Source organism: Rhinatrema bivittatum, chromosome 7, assembly GCF_901001135.1.
Source record: "Rhinatrema bivittatum chromosome 7, aRhiBiv1.1, whole genome shotgun sequence".
Taxonomy (NCBI): Eukaryota; Metazoa; Chordata; class Amphibia; order Gymnophiona; family Rhinatrematidae; genus Rhinatrema; species Rhinatrema bivittatum.
In genome coordinates, this window is record NC_042621.1 from 1,220,900 (window position 1) to 1,234,856 (window position 13,957).

The 13,957-nt window shown below is 46.3% G+C and overlaps 1 protein-coding gene across 1 annotated transcript in view; it reads right to left on the reverse strand.

The window, feature by feature from the left end:
- Positions 1-11,099, reverse strand: part of JPH3 (junctophilin 3) — a 130,118-nt gene extending 119,019 nt beyond the window's left edge. Inside the window, exon 1 of the mRNA XM_029608033.1 lies at positions 10,629-11,099. Coding sequence (XP_029463893.1) covers positions 10,629-11,010 — 382 coding nt within the window. The 5' untranslated portion in view covers positions 11,011-11,099. The remainder of the gene's footprint in view (positions 1-10,628) is intronic.
- Between the last annotated feature and the right edge of the window lie 2,858 nt (positions 11,100-13,957).

Genomic DNA, 13,957 nt, shown 5'->3' on the forward strand with positions numbered 1-13,957 from the left:
GACTTCTGGACTGCCCACGAGACTCCTGTCTTCAGCCTATCTTGATCTGGACTTCCTGACAGCGCCTTCTCTGCTGGTTCGCCCTGCTCCAGCCTAAGTCCTGCCGGCCCCGGCACCCAAGGGCTCAACCTGAGGGGAACAGAGTTGGTATAGGTGAAGCTCCTGTTGGGTCTCCTGGATCTGAACCGCCTCCCAGCTACAAAGCCCCCTGGGGGCCATCCCTCGGGGATGTTTATTTATTTATTTATTTATTTAATATTTTTCTATACCGAACTTCATTACAAGCTTCATATCAGGCCGGTTTACATCAAACTTGGGGGTTAACTTAGCAAAAAAAACCATATAACAAGAAGGCCGAAGCGCAGATACAAATAACAGGGGGAATGAACTTGGAGGCTAGAGTAGCCAGGAAACAAAGGACAGGAAGAACTGGAGACTTAACACGAATGGATATGCAATTACTGGGTTGGACATTTAGTCTATTGAGCTAAATGAAAGCACTGTTGCGATGTTATGTTTGAGGGAAGGCTTGGACAAAAAGCCAAGTCTTGAGTTTTTTTCCGGAAGGTAGTCAGGCAGGGTTCCAGTCTTAGATCCGTCGGCAGGTTATTCCAGATGATGGGGCCAGCTGTGGAAAGTGCCCGTTCTCTCGTGGAGGTTAGTCGAGTGGATTTAGTTAGGGGAACTTGAAGGGTTCCTTTGTGTGCCTCTCTGATGGGTCTTGCAGATGTGTATGGTTTGAGAGGGAACCGCAGGTCTAAAGGAAGTTGGTTGTGTATGGATTTGTGGATAATGGTGAGTGCTTTGTGTAGAATTCTGTATTTAATAGGTAACCAGTGTAGGTTTCTAAGTATCGGGGTGATGTGAGTTCTCCGGTTAGTGTTGGTTAAAATCCTGGCTGCTGAGTTCTGGAGCATCTGTAGTGGTCTGGTAGCAGAGATCGGGAGTCCTAAAAGGAGAGTATTGCAGTAGTCAATTTTGGAGAAAATCGTTGACTGAAGTACTGTTCTGAAGTCCTGGAGGTGGAGGAGGGGTTTGAGTCTTTTCATAACTTGTAGCTTAAAGAAACAATCCTTTGTAATATTGTTGATTGATTTTTTTAGGTTTAATTGGTTATCAATGGTGACTCCTAAATCTCTAACTTGAGTAGTCTGAGGAATAGAGGTTGTCTGATCATGGCTGGTAGAATGGTCGGGGGAGATGAGAAGAATTTCTGTTTTGGCTGCATTGAGGACCAGGTTCAGGCTGGTGAGTAGGTGGTTGATGGACTTGAGACAGTTTTCCCAGAAGGATAGCGTTTTTGGAAGGGATTCTTTTATAGGGATCAAGATCTGCACGTCGTCAGCATATAAATAGTGAGTTAGGTTGAGGTTTGTGAGTAGCTGGCAGAGGGGTAGTAGGTAGATACTCGTGCCAGACCAAGGGTCCACAGAGCTAACAGATATGGATTCCAGGAGATATTTTTTATGTTGTTTCATATCAGCTCGTAGTTCTAGGAACCAACCTTGCAATTCTTCCCCGGTTGGTAAATCAGCGATGCCGGAGTAAACTGAGGAAGCTGACACAGCGCTTTCCAGCGCGAGGCCTCCAGGGTCGCCTACAGCCTGCCTGCCATCATCACCGGGGGATTCAGAGGCATGCTTACTGAAAGAAAATTGTTTTAAGTCCATAGTTTTACGTTTAGTCGCCATCCAGAGGGATTAGCTAGTGTTAGGGCAGCCGAGGGTAGCAAAAATCAGGTTTGAAGCAATGTTATAAGATGGAATTAGTTATCAGGGTGAAGAGCTTCCTAATCAAGGCCATGGAATAGCGCCCCCCCCCCCCCCCCCGCTGTGGGCCCTTTAAAGGTGCACCAGTCGCGCATGCCTAGAGACACTCCACTCCGCTGAGAGATGGCCCTAGCGTGCTGCGTCTGGAAGTCGCAGCGGTCGACCGCGTCTTCATCCTGTCGGTGTTGGGAGTCCCTCAGCGACCCAGAGGGAGAGGTAAGAGTCACGGGATGGGACCGCGACCGGCCAAACACAACACATGGAATACAATCTGTCAAACTACAAAGAAATGCTGAGCAGGGTAGGACCTCAGCTTGCAGAAGAGATGTCTGAGAAGGGATATGATAGTTTTTTAAATCAGGATCTGTGTTGAACAAGTTATTTTCCCTTTTGATTAATTCCAGGACTAGGGAGATTAGTCCATTAAACTAACTGGTAGTGGATTTAAAATAAATGTCTTCAGTCAACATACAAGTAAGCTGTGGAGTTCCTTGCCAGAATACATGGTCAAGGCTGAATTTGAAAAAGGTTTGGACAAGTTTCTGGAGAGTAGTCCATTAACACTTATTATCCAGGGAGACATGGAGATCGCGACTGCCTGCATCCAAAAAATAAACAACAGGGAATGGATAAGCCCTTTAAGGTCTGCTGGGTACTTCTAACTGACTTCATATGGTCACTGTCAAGGGTCAAGATGCAGAGCTCAAGGGACCATTGACCTGATCCAGCATGGTACTTCTTATCTGCTTAAATGTATAAGTGTTTACAAGCTCCTGCACTTGCTGTGCCATCAAATTAAGGCACCTACTAAGGTTTTAATATATGCCAGTTATTCAGGATCAATCTCCAATGAACATAATGGATTGTTGTTTTCAAAATATTAGTGATTTCTGTACACATAATGTAGAGAGAATGATGCTCCCCATGCCAGTCACAGCTGTGGCAGATCAGTAGATTCATTCTGAAAGCCATGGTATATAAAGTCACTGTAATTCTTGTCTTATATATAGGAATTAAAATAGGAAACTACTCCAGCATGAAATAGGCCTCTTACAACAGTGATAGGTTAGCAGTTACTCCTGAAAAATATGCCACAGGTTCCTCTTTACATGTATATGTGTATATATAGATAGGGAGATAGCTATAGATATTTTTTTTCTATTATTTTTGTTTTGCAGACGTGTTGTCAGATGGCGTTGACCTTAACTCCCAGACCTCTGAATCATAACGGTGCATATGAGGTGAAGCAGGCTGGGTAATTCCTTGTTGCACATCCAGTGTCAGCATTAAGCATGCCACTGGAACAGAATCGTGCTTTTGAACACCACATGAAGGAGAAAAGAAAAAACCAGCTTTACTTCTGATTAGATTATTTTCTTGCTCTACAAAGTGGGAGAGGTTCCACTCCTGCATTTGCTCCTTGGACTGGTCGGACCCATGGAGGGAGTGCTTCTGACGCTGTCCTCAGAGCCCTGGGCAAGGGTTGCTCTCAAGATAATATCATAACAAATAAATAATTGTAATAAATAATTAATATTAAAATAAAGCATAATAATAAAAAGGTAGATCTGCCTGCGGCCCTGGAAATATCACTGCAGGAAGCTAGGCCGGGATATTTTGTGGCTGATGGGGAAGCAGGGATCTTGGACACATTAATTTAGAAATTAAAAGATGGAACACCATCTCCTGCTAAAAAGAAAATGAATTGAAAGAGAAGCTATTCAGTAATTGGGTAGAGATGGTACTTTTATAAGGCGACCTTGTGTTGAAGACCTTTGTGCTTGTCAAAGGGACCTGAGTAATCCCAAATCTTGTTTCTATGAACAGTTGGTAGCTATGCACCAGTGTCATTTCAACAGAACTAGTTTATTGGTTTCTATTTTAACCAACACAAAATGTATTTGATTTTAAAATTAATTGTGTTGTAGAGGGGCTATAGGTTCTTGAGTCAACTGCTACTATCCAGCACCTCTGAAACAATGTCTCCACACTGACTTTACAGCACAAACGATTTCTGATCAGTTTAAAAAAAAAAGTTTCTGTTTAGGTATGATTGAAGCATGCAGACCAGAATCAACACCTATATAAATAAAAATAAATAAATGACATTTCTGGAAAAAAACCCAAAACAACCCACCCAGATTCACTACTATCTACAAAAAACTATATATGTTTTCTAGTATAGATTAATGGTCACTTTTACATATACAAACTATGGAGCTTACCAAAGTTTAATGCCTACTGTCCTACATATAACCATCCGGGGGTTTAATGAATTGTATATTTTAGCATAAAACAGGACAATCATTTCAGACTGTATGGGAATCCTCTAGAGTGTTCTGACTAATCAGGGTTCCAACATTTAGCTTTCATGAATTCCACCCAGAAGCAACGTGTCCAACAAAACCAGTACAACTTTTCTCTAACCCTGTCCGAGAGCCAAGGGATCTGATGCTCACCTAATGAGTCACGTGGGTGATAAAGACAGAGGCTGCACCCTTCCCGAGGGGCTTAACCATGGAACACGCTCCACAGGGAAAAGAGGGTACAGGTCACGACCCGAGCTTTCCGGCTGCAATCTCCACAGGCTCCGCCTCCAGCAGAGGTGGATACCGCCCGCCCTCTGCCCCCTGCCCCCGTGATCTTTTACATCAGAGGATCCTACCCAACCCTGGGAGGGAAGGGGGCTGATTATGCTTATTTATGCAAGGTTTGATAACAAATTTTTAAATATGAAAACAAATTTTGATCACAGGCACTGGTACAAAAAATTAGATCCGGAGGACTGTGTGGAAATATGCCAACGCCAAGAGGGTAAAATGCCCACTGGGGGCATACAGTAGAGTGGTCCATGAAATCTACATCACCATACATCACTATAAACATAATTGTAACACTATGAATAGTGAATTTTGCACGTGAACAGTACCTCACTGGTACAACTGGTCATGACCTACCCCACTAAACAATTGATTGTCTTTAATGATATTTTGTAACCGAACCTTTAGCAGCACCTGTTAGACTGTACTATTGTACGCCTTCACCTACATTAATTTATGTGCCTACATGTAAACCGTTGCGACTGTATATGACTTAGGGATGGTATAGAAAAGATTATAAATAAATACATAAATAAATCCCCCCACTCTCGGAAGTGAATGACTGAGGGTGTGCTGTAACTGTTTCTAGGGTTTTATTTTAGTGCACCCCTGTAATTCTTCTTCTGCCCCCCCCCCCCCCAGCTGAACATTTTTCATGTTCCCAGTCTGTCCGCCCCTGCTCCCTCCCTTTCCTGCTGGATTCTCTGTACCAAAATGGGGAGGAATAAGGGACCATGGGTATCCCATGGATTGGAAAAATATGGGTAGGTGATAAAGATTAGATATATAAAAAACACAACAGCCCACAAACCAGAACAAAAGCCGAATCTCCTTACAAATGAGGATAAATGTTGGCGCTACACCAGGTGTATTATCCGTTACCTGTTTTTTCCCCCGACTTCTGCTTGTCACACTTTTTGAGAAAAGTTATTGCTTAGAGAAGTTAGTAGCCTGAAAACTGTTGGAAACCTCCCTCATCAGTTTCAGATTCACAACGTTTCATGTTTACCCCTAATTCCTAAAATAAAAATTCAGTTTGTTTTTTTTTTCAGAGAATTGTAAATACTCCTTGGCATGAAGTTATTGCACAAGACTGGCATGCAATCTGGGTAGAAGGGTTTAAAAAGGAGTGTGGAAGACGGGTGCATGAAAACCTTATCTAATGCTGGTCTGGCAGGTTCTTTATTTTTTATTTTTATTTTTTTTCGGGGGAGGCGGGGAAAGGCGTTGCGGGGAATCTTCCAAAACAATCATAAATATGAGAGCGATTTAACTTCAGCAAACTTGTTTGGGTTCCGGTACTTTGACTTTTAAGAAGGTGAGAAACGCTTGGACCTACAGATGTCTGGAGCATTAGAGTTTGCTGAATCCCCTATGTCTATGGATCATGCTATTTATATGTTTCGATTGGACGCACAGTTTAGTCAAACGTTTATGTTGTGCAATCATACGTCCTGCATGCATCAGGTTTTGCTTCTAATCCGTTTGCACGTTGGTTTAAATGTGTTTTGGACATGTAGAGGCCCCGTTTTACTGACTTTAAGGTGGGCGGAAATCATGAATACGTATTGAACGAAGTAAATAAAGGACAAGCAAGGTCTTTGCCAGCCTCCAGGAACAGAATGAAATCAAAACACAGAAGGCAGGGGTGCAGTACTCACTTATTTATCCTATTTCTCCCTTCCGGATTATTGTTACAGAGAACAGACGAGCTGGGTGGATGGCACGGCTAGGAGTGCGCGTAAGTAGGGTGAAGCGCCAGAGAGGGCTCTGGGGATCGTTACATAACAGGAGCTCTCCAGGGTGCTGAAGAGAGAGCCCTCCCGGAGTGCGCGTAAGTAGGGTGAAGCGCCAGAGAGGGGTCTGGGGATCGTTACATAACAAGAGCTCTCCAGGGTGCTGAAGAGAGAGCCCTCCCGGAGTGCGCGTAAGTAGGGTGAAGCGCCAGAGAGGGCTCTGGGGATCGTTACATAACAAGAGCTCTCCAGGGTGCTGAAGAGAGAGCTCTCCCGGAGTGCGCGTAAGTAGGGTGAAGCGCCAGAGAGGGGTCTGGGGATCGTTACATAACAAGAGCTCTCCAGGGTGCTGAAGAGAGAGCCCTCCCGGAGTGCGCGTAAGTAGGGTGAAGCGCCAGAGAGGGGTCTGGGGATCGTTACATAACAAGAGCTCTCCAGGGTGCTGAAGAGAGAGCTCTCCCGGAGTGCGCGTAAGTAGGGTGAAGCGCCAGAGAGGGGTCTGGGGATCGTTACATAACAAGAGCTCTCCAGGGTGCTGAAGAGAGAGCTCTCCCGGAGTGCGCGTAAGTAGGGTGAAGCGCCAGAGAGGGGTCTGGGGATCGTTACATAACAAGAGCTCTCCAGGGTGCTGAAGAGAGAGCTCTCCCGGGGCTTCCTGGATGCAGCGCTCTTATTATCTAGGTTTGGCTGGGTTCCTTGTGTACAAAATCATTTCGGTCACTGCTGTCTCGCTCAGCTGTTTTAAGAGGGTGCTGCTTCTTGGTCCATTTCGATGAGCTGATTTCAACGTCCAAAAATAATATAGAGGACGCAAAAAAAAAACAACAAACCCCCCCAGTCTTGCCCTTTTGGTTAGGAGCGATCACAAGCCTCTGAAACAACAATTTCGACTACAAGAAAACGAATAGATAACCCACAAGAATCTTTGATATGTAATTTGAAACTTTTGGAGACTCTAAACTGTGACAGCAGTCTATTACACTGTTACACCAAGTGGACTCGTGTTGTGTGAAATGCAAAGTGATTTACACTACAATAAAAACACGTAGGCAAAGGAGAAGCTTAGTGGTACTGTATCTCGAGGGTGGCTAGCAGTATCACGAACAGGTGTCTGGGGTTTCACAAAAACAGGAAATACTTTGTTCTGTATTCTGCCATTAAATAACAGAACAAATCAAGTTTGTTGCTGGTTCATACATTCAAAAGAATAACAATGAAGCCTCTCTCGGCCCACCTATCAGTTACCTGCATCCAGTTACTAAGTCCTTGGATTTGAACCTTAGAAACACCCTATTAGAAAAAAAAAAGTTTAGTTTTCTTGCAGTTCCAAAACAAAAATTACGTTTCTAAAGATGCATCACCTGCATGAGACAGGTTTCCACCGAAAAAAAAAAGTCCTTGTTTTGTGGGGTTTTATAGGAGGAGATGCCGGCCATCCTAATATTTTTAGATTACACAAAACAATTTGCAATTTCTATAGACCATGCTACATTTTTCTTTGCTGCCCGAAGAGACTTGTAATAAAAAATTTAAAAAAGCCAAGAAAAATATCCCATATGCATTTTAACTAAATCCTAGAAGTCTCACTTCCTATGAATGCCCATTCAGGAAGAGGCTGAGCGGAAGCAGAAAGGAAATGGTCTTATCTGGAATATGTCATGCCATTTTTACATTATTCATAGCAGAATATGATTTCACAAAGTAGCAGGAGTGCAGAAGCTGTGCTGATGTTATGCTGGTTTGATATCTGCTGTGTAGGGAAAAATTAACTGTACTTTCATAAGCCAGCCATATGACAATCTGACTTTCATCACCGTTGCTTTACTAAAAGATAGAGCTCAGGAGAATTTCATGGGAGCAGCTTACATTTCAAACACAAAAACTATTTAACAGTATAATTTGGTCTTGATATAGGATATTACTGCTTGATGTATATACAGTGGTTTTGAAATATTGCAATGTACCGACTTAACTTTGCGGCCAAATAGGATGAGTTGGATCAATAGATACCACCTGACAGGCCATATATTTCTGGTTTTTAGTCAGGTGGTTTTCTTCCATACATTATAGGTACTGTGTGCTTGTGTGACTGTGTTAATATCCAATGGGCATAGACAATGAGTAGAGGATTTTGATATTTTCCAGTTTGAAACATAAATTGTAATGTGTGCAGGACAGTTCAGTTGTTAACATAAGAATTGCCATACACTGGGTTAGACCGCGGTCCATGAAGCCCAGTATCCAACAATGGCCAATGCAGGTCACGAGTATCTGGCAGGATCCCAAACAGTAGTTAGATCCCAGTGTCTTTCTCCAAGTTTATTTGCTTAATAAGTTATGGACTTTTCCTCCAGGAACTAGTCCAAACCAATTTTAAACCCAGCTATACTAGCTACTTTTACTACACCCTCTGGCAATTAATTCCAGAGCTTAATTGTGCATTGAGTGAAAACAAAATTTCTCTGATATGTTTTAAATGTGCTACTTACTAACTTCATAGAGTGTCCCTTAGTTTTTTAATTTTTGAAAGCGTAAATAACTGATTCATATTTACCCAATTCTAGTCCACTCATAATTTTAGAAACATTTATCATAGCCCCCCTCAGTTAACTCTTCTCCAAGCTGAACAGCCCTAACCTCTTTAACCTTTCCTCACAGGGGAGCTGTTCCATCCCCTTTATCATTTTGGTTGTCCTTCTCTGTACCTTTTCCAGTTCAGCTATATATTTATTGAGATGTACCCTAGGTGTGGTCTCACCATGGAGCGACACAGAGGCATTATGATATTCTCTGTTTTATTCTCCACTCCTTTCCTAATAATTCCTAACATTCTGTTTGCCTTTTTGACTGCCACAGCTCACTGAGCTGACCATGTCAAGGCATTGTCTATGATGATGCCTAGATCCTTTTCCTGGGCAGTAACTCCTAATATAGAACCTAACATCCTGTAACTACAGCAAGGGTTATTTTTCCCTATATGCATCACCTTGCACTTGTCCACATTAAATTTAATCTGCCATTTGAATGCCCAATCTCACAAGGTCTTCCCACTAGTGATTTTATAACTCAGAATAATTTTATGCCATCTTGAAATTTGATCCCCTCACTCGCCATTCCCTTTTTCAGATCATTTATAAATATTTTTAAAAAACCCCAAAAAACCCCACCAGTCGTAGTACAGTGCACAGTTAGGCAGGGATCTCCTGTCCAATCGTATGGACTAATCTTAATCTTAAGCTTTATGCTGGCCCATGTTGCCAGTGCATGCACATGGCCCACCATCTGCGGTAATGAAAGTGTGTTCTCAGCTCTACAGTGCAGAGCTGTAGTTGTGAAAATAGAAAAATGAATTGTTTGCAGGTAATAAGATCTTTTATTGATGGAATGGAGAACCTGCTTGATCTCCAAAACTCCCGGCACGACCTCTTCTTTGGGTGATGATCCTGCCGGGCCATTGAAATATGTCACAGCCATGAGGGTCTTGTTCCTGACATTTGTAGGGTGGATGGAGAAGACCCACATTTGCAGGTGGGGAGATGGGAACGACCCATGTGTGCTTAACTGTGGGCATTTATTTATCATACAACTGATATTGTCCCGCGCTCACAACTTTGTGTCTATTATCCTTCCAAATACTCCTTATTAGGTTTTTCCTTCCCTTTGCTAATGCCTCCCCCCCCCCCCCCCCCCCCCCCTAGTCTGCCTTCATTTGGAAATAAACTTTCTCCTTGGAAAACAGAAGGCCGGCATGGGAGCCGAGCTAGGAGCAAAGGATGGACTCGGCCAAGCCCTTGCTTCTGGCAGGCTTGTCCTTGGCGGGGCGCTGCCAGGCCCCCGGCGTCGGAAGGGCAGCCCGGAGCTGTGTGTGTGTGTGAGAGTGTGTGTGTGTGTGTGTGAGAGAGTGTGTGTGTGTGAGAGTGTGTGTGAGAGTGAGTGTGAGAGTGTGTGTGTGTGTGTGTGTGTGAGAGTGTCTGTGAGAGTGTGTGTGTGTGTGTGTGAGAGTGTGTGTGTGAGAGTGTGTGTGTGAGAGTGTGTGTGAGCAGGGATTCTAGAGAAAGGGCACCTGGAAGGGGCAGGAGGTGAAGCTGGAGGCAAGGGCCTTGTTCTTGGAGAGCACAGCCCCCGGCTCCAGCTGCCTCCTTCCCTCCTGTGCCCTCACCGCTTGGGCAATCGCATCCTGCCAGGCCCGTCAAGCCCCCGGCACCGGCGCGATCTCTTTGCTCCTGCAAACCCCCCATTAACAAGAAGTGAAGGAAAAGCAAAGCTCGGATGGAGGAGAGAAAAAAAGGCGAGTCAGACCTCTGGGGGCCTGTATATAAACACAGCAGGACCCGAAGGGGCTTCAAGGCAATGCCAGCGGGGCCCGGCCCCCCCTGCTGGTGTCCGCCCAAGCCAGAGATGGGCTCAGGAGTGGGGGGGGGGGGGGGGCGGGGGTAGCCAAACGATCACAGCTCGGGCCATTGTCTGCATTCGCTGCCGGTCCCCGAGGCAGGGGTCCCAGCCCCCCCGGGGCCGGCGCTTACCTCCGTCCGAGTAGGTCTCCGTGCCGTAGCCGTCCTGCAGGCCGTTGCTCCAGGTGCCCTCGTACTTGGCCCCGTTGCCCGCGCACTCCCGCACGCCGTAGCGCCCCTTGAAGCCCTGGCCCCACTCGCCGCGGTAAGACCACTTGCCCTTGCTCTCCAGCCCGATGCCGTGGCGCTTGCCCTGCGCCCAGGTGCCCTGGTAGGTGTTGCCGCTGGGCCAGGTGTAGATGCCCAGCACCTCGAAGCCGTGGCTCCAGGAGCCCGTGTACTCGCCCTGCCCCTTCGGGCCGGTGCAGATCCCGTGGCCGTGAGCTTTGCCCTCCTCCCAGCCTCCGCAGTAGGAGCCCCCATCGTCAAAATTAAACCTTCCCCCACTGGACATGCATGTAACGCGCTCTGCAATGCATGTAACGCGGTCTGCAATGCATGTAACGCGCTCTGCAAATCCTTCCCCAAAAAGGTGGAAAAAAAAAAAAAAAAGGCAATCGGCCGCGAGGGGGGGAGGGAGGGAGGGGGCGGGGGCGGGGGGGGGGGGGGGGCTTCAGGGCGAGCTCCGCGCCTTCATGGCGTCTCCTGGCCTGGAGCGATCCGGGGCCGGGCGGCAGCGATCACCTCCCCGCTCTGCCCTGCCCCGCAGCAGCAGCAGCACCATCCCGGGATGCGCCGCGCAGCAATGCGGTGGCGCGCGCCCTCCCCCCTCCCTCCCGCCTGCTCCATCCAATCAAAGCCGCCGGAGCGCGGCTCAATCCATTCGCTCCGCAGCCTGGGGGGGGGGGGGGCGGGGGAGGATTCACCTCCTCCCCCCCCCTCCCTCGCTCCTGGGAAGGCTCCGGAATCTGGAGCCAGGGGCTGTCGGCTCCCTCTCCGGCTGCACTTAAAGGGACAGGAACTGCGTATTTCTGAGGGGAGGGTCCCCTGCCAGCCTGGGGGGGGGGGGGGGGGCAGGAGGAAGACTGTGCAAAGCTCTGTCCGTCTTCCTGCAAGCGCTCGCCTATGTCAGGGCTGCCGGATTCCCCCCCCCCCCCCCCAGTTTTGTTTGCTGACTGTTCTTTCCAGATGTTTTGGTAAATGTTTGGTGACTCTTCTTTCCAGATGTTTTAGGGCAGCGCGTCAGCCTAGGAGAAAGCAAAAGTCGATTTCAAATGCTCTGCATGGATGCGATAAAAAGTAAGTTTGCCAGCTGACAGCACTGTAAAATGACCCAGTCCTGATTTTTTTCTTTACCACAGGGCACCGCCTGGAGCTGTGGTCCTGCTTCTCTCCACATCTACAAAATACTGGCAACCCAGTAAAATCAGGACTGGATTGGCCTATATGGAAAAAAAAATGGCAACCATAATAATAATAATAATAATAATAAAGTCAGGTTCTTCAGTATAGTGCTCATGTATAACACTACAGATTGGTGGGAGGGGGAAAGGGGCCTGGAAGGTCCAATGTTTCTCAGCCCACTTCGGGAGTAGCCCCTTGACTGGCTAAGGCAGGGATTCGCCAACTCCAATCCTCAACAGCCACTATCTGGTCAGGATTTCAGGTTATCCACAATGAATATGTATGATGAACATTTGCATGCACTGCCTCCACTGCGCATGCACTGCCTCCACTGCGCATGCACTGCCTCCACTGCGCACGCACATTCATTGTGCAGATCCTGACATCAAAGCCTCTTTGTGGCTCTTGAGAACTGGACTTGGGTCACCACTCCTGAGACTCTGGAGCACTGCTAGAAAGAAGCGGACAGAAGGGGAGAGAGTGGGTGGGGCAGGAATTGGTGATGAGGCTCTCTTAGGGGACAGTGTGTAAGAACTGTTGATTCCAAAAGATAAAAGTTGTGCATGTGTGGTGGGTGGGGAATGAAGAAGAACTGGGGGGTGGAAGAGGAAAATGTGGGAAAGGCTATTTTAGGGCAGCAAGTTGGGTTTTCACCATATCCAAAAAGAATATGCAGGAGATAAATGTAAATATGCTGGGTCTCCAATGCATGTACATTTGCCTCCTGCACATTCATTGTGGCTATCTTGAAAACCGGACAGGCTGGAAGGGGTCAGTAGAACAGGTCTGGGAAGCCCTGGGCTATGGTATAGGAATGGCAGGATATACTCCTAATTGGATCCATGTCTGAGGGTCTGGCCAGTCCTCTTCTGGTTGTGCTGTGTTTCAGGCATGAACTGGCAATTCTGATTTGTATAAGAAAAGTAGTACAAGGAACCCCATGCATGCAACGGGGATAAAACCAGGACTGGATCAGCCTGGCCAACAGAAGGGGAGGCAGTTAACAACCCTAGAATGAGGGAGAATATGACTGAGGAAGAGAAAAGGACCCTCAGAAGGATGGCAAGATGGGGAGTGGTAGGGAAAAATCCTGTGGGAATAAGGCAAAGATGGAAGGGTAACATCTAAGGAAGAAGGATTGGAAATCCCACTGGTTTCTATAGAATTTCACAAGTCCAAGAGCCAGCCAAAGGATGGGAATTTGACAGTAGGACACTCCTTCCTTATAAACCTGGCTGCTGTAGATGGAGGCTGTGGGTCACTATTTTGCAGTAGCAGGGTGGTGACCTTGTGGCAGAGACCACTCCCTTTACACAGCAGGAGTATATCCTGCCAAGGCCAGAGATGGGTGCTGGCCCAAACACCTTTGTGCAGCATGAGAGAAATGTCACTGTTCACATATCGCCACATGGTCAGCCGCTTCAGCTATTCCTATTGTATATTTAGTCATTTGAAAGCATTCTTGAATATCTGCTAAATCATCCCCAAGAAAAATGTCACTGGAAATGGATAAGAAACTGCAAAATTCAACAAGAATGACCAATAAATCGGAGAGGTGGGTGTGCTTTCAGCTCAGTCATACCCTGGGCTAGGATCTGACACCATGAGCCTTCATGTCTGACTACCTGGGGGATATCCCCTTATTTTATATTCCCTCATAACTCATTTAGACCTGGTGGGCCATAAATCTGGTCTGAGGTGTCCCCATGGCACATTAATTATGACCCCCTCCCCCTCCACAGCTTGCCCAGCCTCTGTCCATAGAGCTCTGCACTGAATGTTTTTTCCTTTCATTCTGTTTTTCATTATTTTCTTTTTTTTATTTCATTTGTTGTTTGTTGTATTTAGTTTAATCTATTTAACATTTTAAAAAAACAACAAACTAAAAAAAAACAACAACTCAAGATACAAAACTAAAAGAAAAAATGTCCACCCACCTCCTTTCTCTCTTTCATTGCCTCAAAATCCCCCCCCCCTCCCCCTCCACAGCATTCCCAGACTCTTCTGGAGCCTCACCAACCACTTACTCTGCCAGATTTCAGTCTCAAAAGGGTGGC